We start from the raw sequence: 20,049 nt of genomic DNA, 5'->3' as shown, positions 1-20,049 counted from the left end.
ACGGCGCTCTGCCCACACTCTGCCCTCCACTGATTCCGTGTCACATCAACAGACTGTGGCTCGACAATGAAAATAGTAACAACAGCAAGAGGAGGAGTGACCCATGGTTCCTGAGTGCATCCTGATAAGTCCTAACTCATTTAATCCTCACAACAGCTCAGTGAGGTAGGTGGCCTGAGGCCCACAGAGGAGGCATCGCATTCAAGGTCACACAGCTAACAAGTGGCAGATTCACCCCTGGGCTGCTGGTGCCAGAAGCTGCACTCTCAACCCCCCATGGTCGTGGGAGGATGGGAGGATGAAAAAGAAGTCTCATGTAGAAGCGCCCACCACAGCTTCTGACACTGGTGCATGTTTGGAAAAGGGAAGAGAGATGCCCTGTCTTGCTTAGGTCTGCTCACATCCTCCTGGATATTTTGCTATTTCATTGTGAGGTTCTTTGTCTATATGTAAAAAAACAAACAGGAAGGGAAAGCTCAAAGTCCAGCCTGACCGGCCATCTCTCTCACATGTAAGGGGTTGGGAGGATGGAGAGTTTTCTCCTTAGTGCATCTACGGCGTCCAGCGTGGAAATGTCAACCTGGAAACCTGCTTTCTGAGTTTGGGAGCAGCTCACAGCTGATTGGAAGACAAGAGTGTGGGGTGCGGGAGCTTCCCTGCCTCTCCCCTCATTGGTACACCCCCTTCCTGCTGGGGCTCTTGCTTTTGCATTTTGCCAACATCTGCTCAGGCTGCCTTTTCTTCCCCAAGTCTTGACAAACAACACCCTTGGTTACAAAGAGGAGTATCTGTAACCAATGGCAAACACAAGCAAGTATTTGACTACCATGTTAACCTTTGGGGGATTCTTATATTTTTTCCAGCCTCATAAAAAATTTACCCCCTGAGGTCCGGACTGCATTCAGTCTCCATAAGTTGGGTGTTTTGGCTTGTCTGCTCGCTTATTCCTTCTTAGAACCTTAGGTCGGGGGAGGTGGCATCCCAAAGAGGAAAAAGGGGCTGGAAGTCTTTGGAAGCCTCTGAGAGCTCTCGCCCCAGGGCCCTCTGCCCCTCATCGCCCAGTGGGAGTGCTGTAGGCCATGAGCTGGAGCCTGGGGGCCGCGGGCTCTAGAAGGGGGGCCTGGGACTCGACTTCACTCCTGCTCAAGTGGCCTCCCGTCTAAGGAGTAGAAGTTGGTGCTTGAGGCAGATAGGCCGTGAGGCACAGAATATCACTGTAGAAAGGATTCTAGAAACCCCCTAGTCCCACTCTAGCTTTACAAGTGAAACCACCCTTTGCCTTGAAAGGAAGGGTAGAAGGATGTCAGGACCTCAAGTGCCCATTCTCTAAAATATCATTTGGTGTTCTTTTTCTCATTTTAAAGGCCATATGTTTAATTACATCCATTAGTCCCAGAAATCATATTCAGAAAAGTATGAAAAATGGAAATCACTTATAATGGTGGCCCTGCCCCTGGCCACCTGCACCCACAGCAAGCATTGCTTGTGAGCCAGCACCACCTTCCCCCAGCCCCACACAGGGCTTCAGAATCCTCCTTAACACGTGTACAGGCAGTTGCCAACTAGAAGCGACATGAGCGCCAGAGCCTGTTGGCCACCTCTGGACAGGGATTGACACCTACGCTGAAGCGGAGGGAGAGGGCCTCTTCTGTTCACTCCTGGGGAGGTGAGTGCCTGTGTATGCGCTGGGTGTCGGGTGGCACCTGCACAGATGGGTTTTGGACACACCCTGGGCGATATTTCTGTAGGTATCTGAGCAGGACCCAAATCTACCCAAAGGCTACAAAATCTTAGCCCCACTTTGTGTCATTCTCCATACCTACTAGCCACTCTGCCACTGGAGTGATTTAGGAAGTTGAAGCCTTTGATAGTCCCTGAAGCCTTTATTAAAATGAAAACCCCCTTGGGAAGGGTCATACCTGAAGGTGTTCTCCACTGGAACTTCAGTTCTCTATCAAGATTCTGGCAGTGCTGCAGAGCTGGAGTCATGAGGGACAGACGGGGGCGGGAGATGCACCATGGAGAAAGGCTGGGCCGGCAGGAGGCGACAGGAGGCCCCAGGCCACCAGCTGCAGGTCCCTGAAGCATCCTTGCCCGGCACTCACTTGGTTGACCACAATGAGCATCTCTAGAAGGGACCTGTGTGTCATGTATGCTGATCGGCTTCTGGCTATCAGCAGGGGTGAGTGGAGGACTAACTTCATCTCCGTCCACATTTAGCCAGCAGAGTCTGTTGCAGAGAGCATCTCTCTAAGGAAGATACGACGTAATCAGAGTTTCTGTAGGAGGAGGATAGCCTTTCTGCATCTGCTCCAATTGGAGGGGCTACCATTGGAAAGGTGCATTCTGTGCTCTTAGCACGTACGTGGGGCGAGCTCCTTACCAAATAAGAGGACAACAGAGGGACGGTGGTGGGGAAGACACGCACGGCACTTGCTAGGTGTGGTTTATAGTGTTCCGGGTCTCCTAACTGCTTTCGCCTTTGATTATTCACTCTAGTTTTTTATCTTTACGCATGAAAATGAGGAATAGTTGCGTATGTGCTTTGCAATTGGCCTTTCTAGTGTGGAGTCACCCTTAACAGGAAGGAAATCTAAACAACGCAGTAGCTCCAAAACGGCTGGGTAAACGTGGCCGGGGTGCCATCTCACCCGGGCGGTGTGCCGTGTCGGAGGGTCCGCTGAGCTGAGAGCTCCCTGCTCTTCCTGGGCTCACAGCGTGACAAGTGCGACTGCCTGAGCGCCGTGGGCCCTTCTCCTGCCTGGAAGACCCGCTCCTCTGTTCTGAGACGCTTAGGTGATAGAGGTCACTCACCTCGGCCGGGGAGGGCTGCCCCACGATGGGACCTTTTACTGCCTTCCAGCCACCCCCAGTGCGCGTCTTCGTGCTCGGTGCCCAGGGAGCTGGTGCACAGGCTAGACTGGTGCTTGGGGCGCTGTGGTGGGAGGCGTGCTTCCGTGACGGGGCAGCGGCATGGGGTCAGGAGGCAACTAGGGCTCACGCTTGGGCTCCGACCTTCAGCAGCTGGCCCGAGCTCTGTGTCTCTTCTTCCGCATCCGTACAACTTCCTTAGAAATGTGGTGCTAACATACATGGGTCTCGAGCGCAGCTCTGGGCGCGTCACCAGCCCTAAATGAAGGTCAGTGTCCCCTCCCCATACCGGGCACCTCACACTTCGGTACGTTGTGGAATTAAAGGATGTACCTCAGAGGCTCCCCTCCTGAACGAATAATCTGACTGTTGTCCAGCTTGAACAGACCTGTTGGGCACGAGACAACTGGCTCTGGGTTTCTGTCCTCAAGTTCTCTGAAGCCGGGCCTCGGGGGCGGTCACCTTTGTGCCTTCTGTTCCTCAAAGACTTAAGTATTTCTTAAACATCCCTGAATGCTTTAGAATTCAGGCGTCAGCTGGGTGTCTTTCCAGTGGCCAGGGGCTGAGCCCATGGCAGCAGGTGGGCCTTCCAGGCAGAGTGGCCCACGATCGCACAGGCAATGGTGTTTCTAGAGCAGGTCTCATCCGGGTAATTTATCCTACCGATAATTTTCGTACAGACTTCATCCTGAAGCTGCATGATTTAAAGCTGAGGAAAAAATAACATTGCCACGAGATGGGCGACAAGAATAGCATTTGTGTTGGAAAACAAACTGCAGTTTAAAACAGCAGACGCTTGGCCAAGCTTGTGCTGCTGTGGACAGCGGGGCACTGGTGCCCAGAGGTGGGTTTGCGCAGGTGATGGTGGAGCTCCCGGTGAAGGGAGAGGGCTCGGGCCCAGGTTGGGGCCTGCGGGCACCCAGCCCCACCCAGATCCAGAAGGGGAAAGGAGGTCCTGGTGACACAGCTTACGCCGAGGGCCACCCCCTGGGCCACAGCTGGCGGTCCCGCCAACACGGGCCGTCGAGGGGCGGCTCTGGGCACACACGCGCACGCCCTTAGCCTCTCTGCCTCGCTGCCACAGAGGCTGCCTCGTTCTTACACGTAGAAACATCAGGGTCATATAGGTCTTTGTGAAGTAAAATAAACGTGATTTATTCCTACTTACTGATAAATAAATAAATATCTCCCTGGGCAGCCTTTGTGGAGTTGGGCTCCGGAGTGTGGCCTGAGAGGGGAAAGGCTACCAGCAGGCCAGAGGCCAGAGTCACCCCAGCTCGCTCACTGTGACTGAGACCTTCTCTGGTCCTTGTTTCCTCGCGGGAAAGTGAGGCGGATGTGCCGTCTGTCCTGGAGGCCACGGGGTGACCAGCAGGACGGGCTCAGCCTCTGCCCGCAGTGTCTCCGGGGTCGCCCTCCCGCGTCCGCACCTGCAGCGTCCTGCCCGTCCCCGCCCGGCCTCCACGCCGAGAGGGGGGAGCCCAGGCCCGTGCTGCTTGTCCCTCACTTGCCCAGGCTTTTTCTCTCTCCCTGCCCCACCCCCTGGGGTCTGGTTCTCCATCCCAGCACCCCTTTCCCTGTCTCTTCCGTCTCTCGTCCTGAGTTCTGTCTCCCGCCAGGGTGTGGGCGGGTGTGCAGGGAATTAGAGGGATCTCATCAGCATCCGGGGGCCAAGCTGCTCCTGTGGTTTCCTTTGTCCTGAGGCAGGGCCGGCACCGGCTGTCTGTCTGTCTGTGGGACGCTGCGGGGCCCTGGGATAGTGGGAACTACACCCCTGTCCTCTTGCTGCTCCTTCCGGACCCCAGCCACCCTGCAGCAACCACTTGTCCCCAGCACTCACACACGCTCAGAGTAAATCCAGAGGGGCTGATGGTGGAAAAGAGGGAGGATGGTGTGCAGTCTGCAGACCTGGGCTGTGTGGCCTCAAGTGACTGGCGAGTCTGTAAAAGGGGGTGATGGATCGCACCAGTGATTCTAAGCCAGGAGAGAGAGGGAGAGAGAGAGAGAGAGTGTGTGTGTGTGTGTGTGTGTGTGTGTGTCGGGGCGTTGCCTAAGAGAACCAGAGTGGGGGGCTGTCACCCATGTCCTGCAGGTCCTCCCGGGGAGGGAGTCCAGTGCCACCCACCTCCCCATCACTGCGTGCACGGACCAGGCGGAGCCCGCTGCCCTTTGGGGAGGGGAGCCTGGGAGCCAGCGGTGCCTGGATGGTAGGGGCCAGCAGAGCACAGACCAGCTGTCCCCACCCACCGCCGCCCATCAGTGATCTAACGGCCGTCGTGTCCACACACATCCTTGACCAGTTGCTGCTCAGGCCGGGCTGGGCCCCGGAGAGGAAGTCCAGGTTTGACCTTCCGAGGCCCACTGTCTGGGGGCAGGCTGCCACGTGACCTTTACTTTCTCATTCGGGTTGGCAAGGGCCAGACCGTTTCCCTGGGGGCCTCGCAGGGCCTCTGGTTTCTCCAGACACATCCTCTCTGGCCTGTGGCTGAGGTGTTCCAGGGCTCGGGACCAGCCTGTGCCACTTGCTTCTGGTTTGTTTGCTTCTTCAGGCTCCCAGTATTTTTTCAGGGCCAAGACAGGATTCCCAAAATGGCGCATTTTCTGTGCGCGGCCCAGCGTGTGTGTCTCTGTAGCCATGTGTTTAATCTCCTGTGTAGGTAAGCACAAAGGTCCACATCTAGGGTCCTGAGGAATGTGAGGCCCGGGTCCCTCACCTCTTTGGATACATACACACACGCATGCACGCACACACAGGTGCCTGGAAAGGGTCCCCAGCTCCAGGACCTGCCCCTTTGTCTTCTCCCTCCCTCATCGGGTTCCATAACCCTAACCCTCGATGCTTTTGACCTTCTCTGTTTACTGCCCTCACATCCTAAAGAGTCATTTCCCTTTTCATTCCCTCGTTCCCTCATTCATTCATCACTCACCCAACAAGATATCTGCTGAGCACCTCCCGTGGGCCGGACAGTGTTCTAGGCGGTGAAGATGCAACAGGGAACAGAACAGACAAAGACCCCCGCCCGTGGACGCTACGCGCACCGCTTCTGTTACCCTCTCTCCCGGGAGTCACCGTAAGTGACAACATCACCCTGACATCCCCGACAGCACCCTAACAATATCCACGACTTCCTGCTGGTACATCAGCAGCCAGATCCTGGCCGCGCTCCTCCCGGCCCCGCTCCTCCCGGCCCCGCCAGCTTTCAAGGAGGGCCCGTCTCACTTCAGCAGCACACAGTTAGCTTTCTAAGAATCTACTTCAGCCACGAGAAGACCTCGCAAGCGCACGTGTGCGTCGGTGGTCGGCTTCCAGCTTTCCCCCCTTTCTCCTGATCAGCCGCTGCCTCACAGCCATCCTCGTGGTCAGAGCTTCATCGCGTACGTGGAGGGTCGCAAGCAACCGCAAAGCGAGAGGGGCCCACCGTGTGGGGCGTCTGTGCCCCCGTGCGCAGGGCCGCCGGGGCGAGGCTCTCCGGCGCGTCTTTCCCCAGGCCCGGTGACCTCGCACGAGTTGTCCCCGTGAGCCTGAGCCTCCGCAGCTGCGAAGCGGGCGTCCCAGTGCCTCCTCGGTGGGCTGTTGCAAGAGGAAGACCCTGCCAGTCACACGCTCGCTGTGGGGCTCGATGCCAAGAAGACCCTCCGCCAGCACGTCAGGCTTTTCTGTCCTGTCAAGGGCACACTTCTTGAAGCCTAGGATGGTTGCATCCTTTTCACTGCTCCTCCCCCAGCGCCTGACGGCATGGTCCGCTTCTGTCACCTCTCATGGAGGAGGGACCAGGGTGGTCCGGGGGGTGCGGGTGAGGTTGCCATGCTACCTGGAACTGGCCAGGGCTGGCAGCAAGTTGGGGACCTCAGTGGTCTCAGCTGAGGCCTCATGAACGGGAGGAGGTAGGTCTGAGGAAGGAGCCTGAGGAAGAAACAGTGTCCCGGGTGGATGGAAATCGGGCACGGACCTGATGTGATTGGGGCTGAAGAGCTGCAGTGGGTGTGGTGGCATCAGGGAAGATCTGGGAAGGGATGGGGGACATTAACTCAGCATCCGGGTGGCCCATCCTCCCTGGCCACTCTGCACGAACTGGGGCTGGAGGTGGGCAGGCCTTGGACGGTTCCTCACCACCACGTCCCTCCCCCATCAGGTGCTACCAAAGTGGGAAAAACACTTCTGTCCTTTCTGTACCCAAGCAGAGCTTTCAAAGTACAGCCTCATGTGAAAAATAGACACGGTGTCTAAATGAAACACAAAGTGTGGTCGCCAAGGCTGCTGTTCTGTCACAGCCATCTGGTAAGCGAGCTCCTGGAAGAGGGACAGGAGCTGGGGATGCGGGGTTCACGGATGCCGTCCGCAGGTGGTGAGGCAGTATTACTGGGTGTCGGGCGTGTGCGACGCACCTTAGGCTCCTGACCTACGTCGTCCCACTTCATCCTCACCCAAACCCTGAATTTCAGACTGTTATCTTCCATTTACCGGCATGGAGACTGCAGATCACCGTGCTGTAGACTGAACGTTTGTGCCCCTCAAATTCATATGCTGAAACCTAATGCCCAGTGTAATGCCCCCCAAATTCATATGCGGAAACCTAACGCCCAGTGTGATGGCGTTGGGAGGTGCTCAGGGCATGAGGGTGGAGCCCTCGTGATGGGATGTGTGCCTTATAAAAGAGACCCAGAGAGCTCCTTGGTCCCCTCCCCATGTGGGAACACAGCGAGGAAACAGCCCCCTATGAACCAGAAGGCGGCCGTCACCTCGCCGGACACCGAATCTGCCTGCACTTGATCTGACCCTGCACTTCTGGCCTCCAGAACTGTGAGAAGTACATTTCTGTTGTTGGAGCCCCCTGCCTGTGGTATTCTGTTGTAGCAGCCCAAACAGACCAAGACAGAGAGGTTAAGGAATGTGCCCGAGGTCCCACGGCTGGCGAGTCATGGGGAGCCGGACCCAGTCCAGGGCCTCAACTTGGCTGGACAGCAGCCATTTCAGAATGACGATGGGAGACTTTTATACGATTATTGACATTCCTCAAAATAACTTACGTCATCGTCTTGTTGTTTCGTTAGTCTTGGACGGGAGATGATGCAAGTGACCAGTGAGAAGCTGAGACCCAGAGATACAGCAGCTTCCCGGAGGTTCAGGCAGACGAGACCCTGGAGCAGGGCAGCTCCCGACCCAGCCCCAGCTCCTCCGCGTCCTTACACACACCTCCCTCCTCAGCACTAAGGAAGAGGGAAAGACGTGTCTTGGTGCCCAAGTGTCTTAGTGGGATGAGCCTGGGCCAGGGCAGGGGGATGGGGGAGAGCGTCAGGAATGAGCCTGGAGGGAGGGTGGGTGCAGGGGGAGCCTGGTCCAGGGCGGGGGTGGGGGGGGATGGGGGAGAGCGTCGGGAATGAGCCTGGGAGGAGGGTGGGCGCAGGGGGAGCCTGGGCCAGGGCAGGGGGATGGGGGAGAGCGTCGGGAATGAGCCTGGGGGGAGGGTGGGCGCAGGGGGAGCCTGGGCCAGGGCAGGGGGATGGGGGAGAGCGTCGGAAATGAGCCTGGGAGGAGTGTGGGCGCAGGGGGAGCCTGGTTCAGGGCGGGGGTGGGGGGGGATGGGGGAGAGCGTCGGGAATGAGCCTGGGAGGAGGGTGCGCGCAGGGGGAGCCTGGTCCAGGGCAGGGGGATGGGGGAGAGCGTCGGGAATGAGCCTGGGAGGAGGGTGGGCGCAGGGGGAGCCTGGGCCAGGGCAGGGGGATGGGGGAGAGTGTCGGGAATGAGCCTGGGGGGAGGGTGGGCGCAGGGGGAGCCTGGTCCAGGGCAGGGGGATGGGGGAGAGCGTCGGGAATGAGCCTGGGAGGAGGGTGGGCGCAGGGGGAGCCTGGGCCAGGGCAGGGGGATGGGGGAGAGCGTTGGGAATGAGCCTGGGGGGAGGGTGGGCGCAGGGGGAGCCTGGGCCAGGGCAGGGGGATGGGGGAGAGCGTCGGAAATGAGCCTGGGAGGAGTGTGGGCGCAGGGGGAGCCTGGTTCAGGGCGGGGGTGGGGGGGGATGGGGGAGAGCGTCGGGAATGAGCCTGGGAGGAGGGTGGGCGCAGGGGGAGCCTGGGCCAGGGCAGGGGGATGGGGGAGAGCGTCGGGAATGAGCCTGGGAGGAGGGTGGGCGCGGGGGGAGCCTGGGCCAGGGCAGGGGGATGGGGGAGAGTGTCGGGAATGAGCCTGGGGGGAGGGTGCGCGCAGGGGGAGCCTGGTCCAGGGCGGGGAGGGGAGCCTGGTCCAGGGCCGGGAGGGGAGCCTGGTCCAGGGCCGGGAGGGGAGCCTGGTCCAGGGCCGGGAGGGGAGCCTGGTCCAGGCTTTCTCAGTAGCGTGGGCTGGTGAAGGCCACAGCACACTGGGCATGGCAGGACTCAGACTCACAGATTGTCACAGAATAGCCTTGTTGCCTCCTGGCCTTTGGGCTACTGCCAGCAAAGGAGTCACAGTTACAGTGACATCTGTCGTTCCTGTGACCTCTGAGTCTGCTCTGTGGCGTCATCACCTTGCTACTCACGCTGAGAACCAGATCTGGTCGGAGGAGTAGGAGTTCCTTGTTCTGTCTGTACAAACATGTCTGACCTGATGTCTTTTCACAAACGGAGTCCAAAGAATAGTTTGTGCACATGAGCTCGACTGTAGAAACACCGCTGCTCCAGACAGAGAGGACATGGTCCGGGTGGGAGGTTCCCTGGGCCCAGGGGAGTGGGCACTGCCATGCTTTCTCTCCCAGGGCTCTCTTAGCTCAGTGCACGTGGAGATGGTCACGGCCACCTCTGCCCTGCAGAGCGCTCCCAGGAGACCCTTCGGAGCAGGTTGACTGCAAATGGAGAAGCTCGAGTTGGCTGTCACACAGGAATCTTATGTTTCGTGTTAAACAGGCCTTCTTACGTGCGTGTATGTGCCTCATACAGTGAGTGCTTCTGAAGGTGACATGTCGGGCTCAGGTGCATGTCACCCCTTCTTTGTGTACCAGCGCTTTGCCACATGACGTCTAGTCAAGGTTCTGGATTTAGTGTCTCCGTTAGCCCACAGATTAGCCTCTTTCTGTAGGGACCACACGCTGCTGTTCTATGATCTGTTCACTATGAACAGCATCAACTTGCATTTGTTACCTGTCACTTAGCTGTGAGCAAAAGTTATGCAAGGGAAGAGGATTTAGAGCTCTCGCCTGGCCGCCTGGCTGCATTCTGCAGTGGAGACTTAGACCTCAAGTGTTTGTCAGATAGCTGGCTTGTCAGATAGCTGGCTTGTCCTGCCTGTCAGCCACCGGGGGAAGGACAGAAGGATGCGAGAGACAGGACGATTACGTCCACCGAAGGTGAAGACCAGCTGCAGCTGGCAATGAGAACAACGGGTCCGCCTGTCTTCTGCGTTACCCATTTATGGACTGTTGTGCCTTAAGATTTTTCAGTGTCTCCAGTGAGAGGAATATTTTTGTGATGATACAGGATGTTCCCGTTATATTTTTTTATTAATTTATTAATTAATTAATTTTTGGGGGGGCTGCATTGGGTCTTCGTTGCTGCATGCGGGCTTTCTCCAGTTGCGGCGAGCGGGGGCTACTCTTTGTTTCGGTGCGCGGGCTTCTCATTGCAGTGGCTTCTCTTGTTGCAGAGCACGGGCTCTAGGCATGTGGGCTTCAGTAGTTGTGGCACACGGGCTCAGTAGTTGTGACTCGCGGGCTCTAGAACGCAGGCTCAGTAGTTGTGGCACGTGGGCTTAGTTGCTCCGTGGCATGTGGGATCTTCCCGGACCAGGGCTCAAACCCGTGTCCCCTGCATTGGCAGGCGGATTCTTAACCCCTGCGCCACCAGGGAAGTCCTCTCATTATATTTTTATACCATTTGATTTGGCCTGGAGATAAGTTATTTTGTTATTTTTAAACCGTTAATTCAAAATATTGTGTTCCTCATACATGTCGCAAAACTGCTGACTATTTGTACCCCAAAGTGCCAGTGTATGCAAAATGCCAATCTCATCTCAAAATGAAAGCTTCAGTCTCTAAAAGGTTACGCTTTCGAAAGCACACAGCGCCAGCCTTTTCTTCCAGACAGGGCAAAGGTGGGGGTCAGTGCCACATGCGGGGTGCCCGGCTGCCTTGGGTCTGGGTGATGCAGTGGGTGGAGGGAAAGGGGCAGCCGGAGCAGCTCCTTCGGGACAGGGACCCACGCCCCAGTGGGCCTCAGGGCGGACTGGCCAGGACTGGCCATTGTCTGACTTCCACTCACTCTACGGTGGTTATTACTCCAATTTGACTGATAAGGAAACTGAGGCACAGAGAGGTTATGTGGCCTGCCTAAGGTCACACAGCCAGTAGCTGTGGACAGGGAAGGGGGAAAAGGCATCAGAAGATGCAGAAGGGCCAGGGGGAGTTCTGCAGTGGTTTCCCTCAATTCAGGAAGGGAGGGAGGGAGGAAATTAAACCCAACAAGATCCCGAGCCAGCTCACCCAAGCTGGGCACCTGGACGGTGTCTGTGACGCACCCCTTCCCACATCCTGTCCGTGACCAAGTGTCTCCCACCCAGGGCTCACCTGGCCACCCCAGCTTGGTGTCCTCAGGGAGGTGCAGCCAGGGGTGTGCCTGCTCTGCCCCGCCCTGCCCCGCCCTGCCCGCCCACTCAGGCCTCCTGTTACACACAGAAGCTGCTGGCTGACCTGACTTCTCCACCGGGCGTTAGCACGGGGGGGCTGCTGTCCAGACACCAGACCCTGCCTGGGGGGCTCAGCACCGATGCTCCTCCTCCTCGGTGGGCGTGGCTCCTTCCTCCTTGCCACTCACCGTCCATCCACCCTCAGCGGGAATGTTTTGGACATACCGTGTACTGGGCTCCGAGGATGCAGGGTGATGCGACGGCCTCGACCTCTGAGGGTGGGGCAGCAGAGGCAGACCGCAGCAAGTGTAAGTCCCTAAGAAAACCACCGTAGGCTGATGAACACAAGGAGGGAGACCCAGTGGGGGCCGAGACTGAGAAGCCCGGCACTGGTCAGCTTGCAGTTGGGTGGGCAGAAAAGCCTACAGGTGGGGATGCTCAATGAATGTAGAGGCCGGGAGGGCTTCGTCCCCGCAGACACGCCTGCGTGGACGCAGGCCCTGTGGTGGGAAGAGATGCCGGGGCCCAGGCCTGACACCAGCTCCACCTATGAGCCGAGCACCGGCCTGGCATGGAGCGTGGCCCAGGACGAGCCTGGGGGTGGGGCATGCAGGGCCCTGAACCCTGGGCGCTTCGTGAGGAACGTAGCTCTGCTTTAAGTGCAATGGGCACTCATGGGGGCGTTTTCCTTACGCAGGGAGGTACTGTGATCCGGCTTGTGTCTTTAAAATAATTTCCCTGTTGCTGTCAGTTATTTGGGGAGGGGGATGCCCTTGCGTGAGGCTGCTTTAATCGTCCAGGCCAGAGGCGGCGGCCGCGTGGGAGGGAGGGCTGCACGCGCTGGTTGGTGGGCACGGTGTGGTGCAGGGGTGGGCGTGGGCTGCAGGAGGCGTGGGACCCACGGTGGTCCAGGTGTCTGGCCCAGGTAACGGGGGGGCTGGTGGGGAGGAGCAGAGGGCGGGGGGCGCAGTGGGGAACCTGGGGTTTCGGTCCAGACACCGTTAGCTTAAGGTATCAGCCTGTGTGCCAGTCCTGGTACCAGTGGAAGTGATCAGTGGATGTGGCCGCTTTTGGATGGAGGCTCCCGGGCTCAGGCCGTCCCCGCTGCCCCCTCACCTGTAGTCCGTGCCCGTGCCCAGCACACCTGCAGGGGGACCAGGGGAGGAGCCAGAGAAGCACAGGGACGGGCCGTGGCCACCCCTCCCGCTCCATTGGGTCCCCGCCGGGTCTCAGTGACTTCAGGAGCAGCCCAGACCTCTGCCACTCTGCGGGCAGCGAGGACCCCCTGAAGTGTGGTCCGTCGTGCTCACGGTGCTTCACTGGCCCGGCCCCGGTGCCAGCCCAGGTCCCGTGCCCCTCGACGCCTCGAGCCACTCACCCTCCTCCCGGGGCCTTTGCACGAGATGTCCTCTTTGCCCGAAATACTCTGCAACGTCTGCACCCCAGCCCCATGGGGCTGATGACTTTCCACCCATAAAGCCCAGCTCGCCTGGCCCCTTCAGGGAGCCTCCCGGACCCTGTCCCCAGGACCTGGACTCAGGGTCCCCTCGTGGGCACAGCCTTCCCCAGCCTGACGTCACCGGGTCACTCTCCGTGGCCTGCTCCCCTCACCCCATCGAGAACCTCTGGGGAGGGAATACCGGTCGTACTCCTTTCTGTTCCCAGGGTCACCACGACGTTTTTCACTGAATGGTGGTTCGCTGCCACCCTCAAGTGACCGTCCCCTTTCCAAACAGAACATCTGCTTTTGTAGCCGCTGCTGAGAAGAGGGGTTAGGGGTTCCTCGCATGCGGTGGGCTGGGGAGTCTCCGGGGGATGGAGCTTCACTGAGCGACTGTCAGGGCCCCCTGGTCTGCAGGCCTGCTGCCACATCCTGGGTTTGATCCCCTGGAGGCCAAGGGAACCAGGTGGGTGGTGGTGATGGGGCCTTGAAGGAGCGGCGTGGTGACACGATGGGGTGGGTGGGCGTGAGGAGGGAGGGGAGGGAGACGGTTGTGTGAGTTTATTAGCTGGACGCCAGGATAAGCCTGGGCAGGCGTCCCCTCTCCTCCCCCAGGGCCGCTCCCAGCCCCAGTTCCATGCTGCCTTTACGTTTATGGCAACATGGGGTCCTCTCCCTCCAGAGTTGCTCCTGGCTGTGCTCTGTGACCCTCCTTTGCCCACCTTGGAGGCGGAGGGAGGCTGTGTGGTCGTGAGGACCACACACCTGGCTTGAGTTGTGTGCTCGCCGTTGCAGACAGCCACGTCCCTTGTGGTCGGATGGGACACTCGGGAGGGCGGCAGGGGCGCCGTTCACAGCTGCAGCAGGGTGACTGGACCTAGGCCCGGTGGGACGAAGGTCACCCGCTCTAAGGCACTTAGAGGTGGGCGGCCTTGGGCTGTGTCCTCACGCTTCTGAGCTCCTGTTTCCTCACCTGCAGGCTGGGACGTTGCTTCACAGGTCGTGAGGATCACAGGGGTTAATACCCTGAAAAGCTCTTGATACACGAATCAGAAGGGAGGGAGTCTTATCTCAGCTGGGGATCTGCCCACCTCCGGGGCCTGATTATTAAACAGATAAGAGGGTATCAGCTACTTCCCCGGTTTCTTCATTAAGCGGTTGGCCAGGCCCGAGTTTGCTGTGTGAATTCATTTTGAAATGGTCTGAGAGGCAAAATGACTTTAAACATAACTTTTGGGAGAGAAAATTTCATTCTGCTTACTCAGCATGATGTAGCCATTAAAATGCTGGTTTTCCTCCTTTTTGAAAGCTACCCCTGAATAATTTATGGCTTCACCCACCAGAGGCTGCAAGGTTTGCGGAAATAAAATGATTTCAGTCAGGGCGGCCGTGGAGCCGTCCTGCCAGCCTCATTGTCAGGTCAGCCAGGGCCGGTGCCCATGGCACCAGGACCGCCTGGAGCCCTTCCAAGAAATGACTGGTGAAAGAGAATATGGTGGCCGTTTTGCTCTCTGGGCCTTGGTTTCTTCTTCTGTAAAATGAGGGCAGTTAGAGCATTCTAAAGCCCTCAGCCCGCCGTCAATGGATTTCTCTGGATGATGTCTCAGTAAAGGTTACCCAGTAGGTACCTCCGTAGGACCAGGCACTGTGCTTGCTGCATCCCCTGCGTCCCCCGTTCATCCTGCCCCACGCGACAGCCTGGCAAAGCAGCTGTTACTGTGCCCATTGTATGAACGGGAGAGATGAAGACATCTATCCAAGGCCGTGCAGTTAGCGAGCAGTAAACTTAGGGTTGCGCCCCCCAGATCTGTCCATCTGCATTTAAGACCTGGGATGCCTCATGTACACTGTCAGTCTTCATTTTGCTGTAGAAAAGTTGTTTTTCAGAGACTGCCTACATCAGTCGTAGAGGAAAGTTGGGGGTGGGCTGGGGGTGAGTTTAAGGTTCCAAAGAATGTGCACAGCTTTTATGAGAAGTCACTACAAGGATGCAGTAGAAGCAAAGCTTGTCTCCTTCAGGTCTCTACGTACTGTTAGCCTGGCTTACATGGAGTTGAAAGCCATGTCTCTTTAAGGATGTGTGTGTGTGTGTGTGTGTGTGTGTGTTTCAAAAGGCTGTCCTTGCATTTGTAAAAAACTGTGAGGTTTTCATTGCATTGGTGAAATTATCTAAACAAGCCCCTTCAGATTTATTTACTAATAAATGTAGAGTCACCACCTAGACAGTACCTAATAGATTGCCGTCTCACTTGAACGGAATCTTTCCGGCCCCGAGTGGTGAAAGCATTCTTATTCCCAAAGTCACCTTACCTTACAAGGAGACGAGACCCAGAGCCCCATGCCGAGCTCCTCTGTTCAGAACTCGGTGTGTCTCTGGCGGGTGCCCTCCACCCTCCTCCCCCGTGTGCCTTTCTCTTCCGATGGTGTTTCTGGTCTGCCAGATCTGTGAGGCGGGGCCGTGTGCAGGGCGCAGTGGGGAAGCGGGGCACGGGGAACGCGGGGCGGCGTGTCCTGTCGGGGGAGGACGGCTTCGGGGGGCACGTTCGGGCTCCTCCCGGGAGGGAGTCGGGAGGGGAGGTGGCGCTCGGGCGGAGGCCTCGAGGGGACCCAGCGGCTGTAGCAGTGGCGCTTGGCCTGCCCGCCCAGGTCCCACCCGGAAGATGCCGCCCAGCGCCAGTGCCGTGGACTTCTTCCAGCTCTTCGTCCCTGACAACGTCCTCAAGAACATGGTGGTGCAGACCAACCTGTACGCCAAGAAGTTCCAGGAGCGGTTCGGGAGCGACGGGGCCTGGGTGGACGTGACGCTGCCGGAGATGAAGGCGTTCCTGGGCTACGTGATCTCCACCAGCACCTCCCACTGCGAGTCTGTGCTCAGCATCTGGAGCGGCGGCTTCTACAGCAACCGCAGCCTCGCCTTGGTCATGAGCCAGGCCCGCTTCGAGAAGATCCTCAAGTACTTCCACGTCGTGGCCTTCCGCTCCAGCCAGACCACGCACGGCCTCTACAAGGTCCAGCCCTTCCTGGACTCCCTGCAGAATGGCTTCGACTCCGCCTTCAGGCCTTCCCAAACCCAGGTGAGGCCGCCGGCCAGGGCCGGGCCTTCAGGGGTGGCAGTGGGTCGGGGAAATGGTGGGTGGTGACCTTGGCATCCTCCCATCCTGCCTTGACCCCGAGGTCACTTCCGGGGTGTCCCTGCTCGTCCCCCAGGCCACCAGCCCGTCCATCCCCATCCGACCAGAGGGAGGTGATGGAGGAACAGCTCCAAACCCCATTCAGCATTTTGCTTCGAGATGCAGTTTCCCTCCTCTTTTTCCCTCATCCTCCCTCTCCTTTTTTTTTTTTATAAATTTATTTATTTTTTTATTTTTTTTTGGCTGTGTTGGGTCTTCGTTTCTGTGCGAGGGCTTTCTCTAGTTGCGGCGAGCAGGGGCCACTCTTCATCGCGGTACGCGGGCCTCTCACTATCGCGGCCTCTCTTGTTGCGGAGCACAGGCTCCAGACACGCAGGCTCAGTAGTTGTGGCTCACGGGCCGAGTTGCTCCGCGGCATGTGGGATCTTCCCAGACCAGGGCTCGAACCCGTGTCCCCTGCATTGGCAGGCAGACTCTCAACCACTGCGCCACCAGGGAAGCCCCTCCCTCTCCTTTGATTACACTTTCTTTCTGAACTATGGTTTGCTCAGGGTAATGTTAATTTTCTCGTATCCTCCGAGCATGTGCTCATCTGCTGGTGGTGAAAGGAGGCGAGAGGCCTTCTAGAGGGTGAAGGGAACGGGCCTGGGGTTGCAGCCATCCTCAGGCCGTCGGAGTGGCTCAGGTGCTGGGGTCCCCGGGCCCGCGTGGAGAGCCGGCCGCCTTTGGACTGGAGGTGACAGAGCCCCGGCCCTGACTGTTACGGCCCCTCACTTTCCTCGCTTCCTAAATGGAGGCTGTGTTTGCTCTCAGCTCCCAAGTCCCGGCCTTCTGGTTGGCTGGGGCAATCGCATTTGGCTGTGGTGAGACAGTTTCAGAATCGTCCTCAAAGTTGCCCTGCTGGTCTGGAAACTGAGGAGGTGGCTCCTTCTAGAAATTTCTCTAAGGAAAACATCAGGAGGTTCACGGCCCACATGAGCCCAGTTCCCTTTGATCTGTTCCATACGGAGACAAAATCTTACTTCTCTTTTATTTGTACGTTTAAAGACCCACCCACCCACCTACTTTTCCTTGTGCTTTTCCTTAAAGGCCTTCGTCACGGGCCTCAAGTTCTTTTCGCTGTTCTCTTTGAGATCCTCTCCTAATTCCCTGTCTCATCTTCTCCGCACAGCTGGAAAGCACAGGGTTTCCGTGGGGAAAATAATGTCCCGTGTCAGGTCCGCGGTCCCTGCACGGTTCTCCTGTCTCTGCTCTGCTGTCCTGTGAATGTGCCGGTCCATGAGGGTCTCCAGGTGTCTGTGATATGCCTTCTGACTCCTGGGAGGTGTTCCCTCCTCTCTGCCTTTGTAGGTTTCCCATCTCCAGGACCCCGTGTGACTCCAGGCTTCCCGAATCCCCCGACTATTTACAGGGCAACGAATGCCATTTTGTCTTGTCACTCGCCTTCCTTCTTACCAGGAGGTGGGGTCTTTGGGGACACACGCCCTGCCTTATAACAGGCCCTGCAGGACCAAGTACAGGGCTGGGCTTGGTTTTTTTGTGTGTGTCACTGAATATTTGCTTGGTTGAAAATGAGCCAGACCAGAGACACATTGGCTGGGATACAAGGGGAAAAAACAATAGTCTGGCCATCCTTGGCATCAAACATTTGAAGAGCTGCTGGAGAGGGCTGTGAGCTCACTAAGACCAAGCATCTTCCCAGAGCCAACCAAGCAGCTCCATGGATGATTGATATTTAACAGGCTGAAGATAAGGCTGCCCAGGGTCCTTCCAGCCCCTAGACGAGCTGTACCCATGATGACACCCATGTTTGTTGTGTGCCTGCCGTGTGCCGGCCCCGGGCGGCCTGATCCTTCTGGAACGGCAGCATCAGACACCTGAGACCTACGTCCCAGGCGATCGCCATGCCTGTGTGTGTGTGTCCCCAGGGTCCGTTTAGCCGGTAGGCACACTGCAGCACCCACTAGCGAATTCTGAGCTATGTGGGGTCACCCCTTCCCAGCCCCAGACATGGGTGCCGTGAGGGGGGCAGGTGTCTGGGGTGGCAGCTCTGCCCTCCTGCGTCGTACGGCTCAGATGGGTACGAGGGGAGACCCTGGAGAGACGGTCACTCTATTCTTGCCGCCCACATCTTTTCTTTGCGTCCAGTTGATGAGACTGAGAAAAGAGGGGCTGACGTGAGATTTAGTCTGGGGAAGGGCTCTCGGCTCTCTGCTCACGTTGGGGATTTCCCCCCGCCCCTTTGCTTTTTCTTTTTTAAATTTTACTTTGTATTTAATTTTTATTTTTACCATTGTATTTGCAAACTCACGTGCTCTCGTCGCTACCGTTTTCCATCCCGTGCTCTATATGTTGGTCAGGATCCCAGCAGGAAACAAATGCTATGTTCCGGAAGGGCAGTTGCAGAGAATTGGAAGCTGGGACTGTGGACAGTCAGGGTTTAGGGGCATCACCAGGGTGGCGAACACCTGGGCTGGCAACAGCGGGAAGCCGCCGTGAGCCTGTGCCGAGGAGCGGAGCGGGGGCAGCGACGGCTGCAGCCCGACGGCGCGGGCAGGCAGGCAGGGCTCCCATCTCTTGTTCGTCCCTCCCTCGTGGCCAGGCGCTGGGGGCAGGGCCCTGGGGCGTGCGGTTTATAAGAGGTTGGCCACCAGGACACAGCGCAGGGTAGGAAGGTGGAAAGGGGGTCTGGGGGGCAAACAGTACCCGGTAGAGCCCACCCACCAGACAGGAACACGAGGCAGAGGGGAAGAGTCCCTGGGATTGGCTTTCCAGTGGGCTGGTGATCACCTGGAATTTCCGCTTCCTCTCGACTCTGGGCCCCACTGAGCCAGCTCTGCGTGAGGAGGGCCAGCCAAAGGAGGTGAGACCAGAAAGTGCAGCGTGGATTGGAGCAGGCTCGGGCCTCCCTGTGGGCTGGCGGTCCCGCCAACACGGGCCGTCGAGGGGCGGCCCTGGGCACACACGCGCACGCCCTCAGCCTCTCTGCCTCGCTGCCGCAGAGGCCGCCTCGTTCTTACACGTAGAAACATCAGGGTCGTCTACGTCTTTGTTAAGTAAAATAAAGGAAACCCTCGAGGTTTCCCGGCTTTCCAGCTTCTCCTTCTCTGAAATCTCTGTTGGCTCTGGAACATTCCATTCAAGGAGAAGGTGCGTTTGCAAGGTGCAGTCCTCCACCCCGAGGCCTCAGGGCTCCACTGACCGGTCTTCGCTCCGCTTGTTGAGACCAGTGGGAACAGTGTCCGCTCCATCCCCCAGCAGACTCGGCTCCAGGCTCCGGGGAACGGCTCCGCATCGCCGCCATGCACACGCCGCACCTCGGCACGCGGCACACGGCACCCTCTGCCCTGCAGTCCCTGGAGCCTTTTTATTGCAGCAAATGTGGCCCTTTGGGATGAGCTTGCAGAGTCTCCAGACTCCAGCAGTAACCCCAGCAGCGGGGTGCGCCCACGCGCGAGTGTCTGTACACAGCTACTAGATGGGGAGACGCCGCATCTCCTCAGGCCCGGGGGCAGGTTAGTTAAAGGAGGATTGGGGGAGGGATTGCGGAAGTCAATACACGGCCGCCGTGTCTCCCCTACATAACCACTGCCCACCCCCCCCCCCCAGCCTGAGCTCGTCACACCCGGGAGGGGCTCAGAACACACAGCTGGGTGACAGCAGTGCTGGCCGACGACAGCCTGGCAGAGGAGGGGGCAGTTTTCGGAGCTCTGGAGAGCGCCCTGCCCCATGCTGCGCTCAGCGGTGACCCGCTCCACATGCCTGTAATGAGGGTGGAAAAGAGGAGAAGCCATGGAAGGCCAGGCGTTCCCGCTGGCCCCTTTGCGCCGGTGAAGCATGTGATGAAATAGAAACTTGAACGGGAGTCTGTGATAGGTGCAGGTGGAGTAGAGGACGTTGGCCTTCTGCAGAGCAGAGGGAGGGCCGCCTCTTCCTCCCTCCCGGCTCCACCCGCCCGCCCCTCCATGTGTGGGGCGTGGCCATCCTGCTGCAGTGGTTCCAGATGGGCCTTGAAG

At 58.2% G+C, this 20,049-nt stretch overlaps 1 protein-coding gene across 1 annotated transcript in view; it reads left to right on the top strand.

The window, feature by feature from the left end:
- Positions 1 to 20,049, top strand: part of PGBD5 (piggyBac transposable element derived 5) — an 87,185-nt gene that overhangs the window by 37,866 nt on the left and 29,270 nt on the right. The window contains exon 2 of the mRNA XM_059900217.1: positions 15,549 to 15,976. Coding sequence (XP_059756200.1) covers positions 15,549 to 15,976 — 428 coding nt within the window. The remainder of the gene's footprint in view (positions 1 to 15,548; positions 15,977 to 20,049) is intronic.

The sequence above is a fragment of the Balaenoptera ricei genome, chromosome 16 (genome assembly GCF_028023285.1).
Source record: "Balaenoptera ricei isolate mBalRic1 chromosome 16, mBalRic1.hap2, whole genome shotgun sequence".
Lineage (NCBI taxonomy): Eukaryota > Metazoa > Chordata > Mammalia > Artiodactyla > Balaenopteridae > Balaenoptera > Balaenoptera ricei.
The sequence above is the reverse complement of the archived record's forward strand: the minus strand, read 5'-3'. Positions and strand labels throughout refer to the sequence as shown.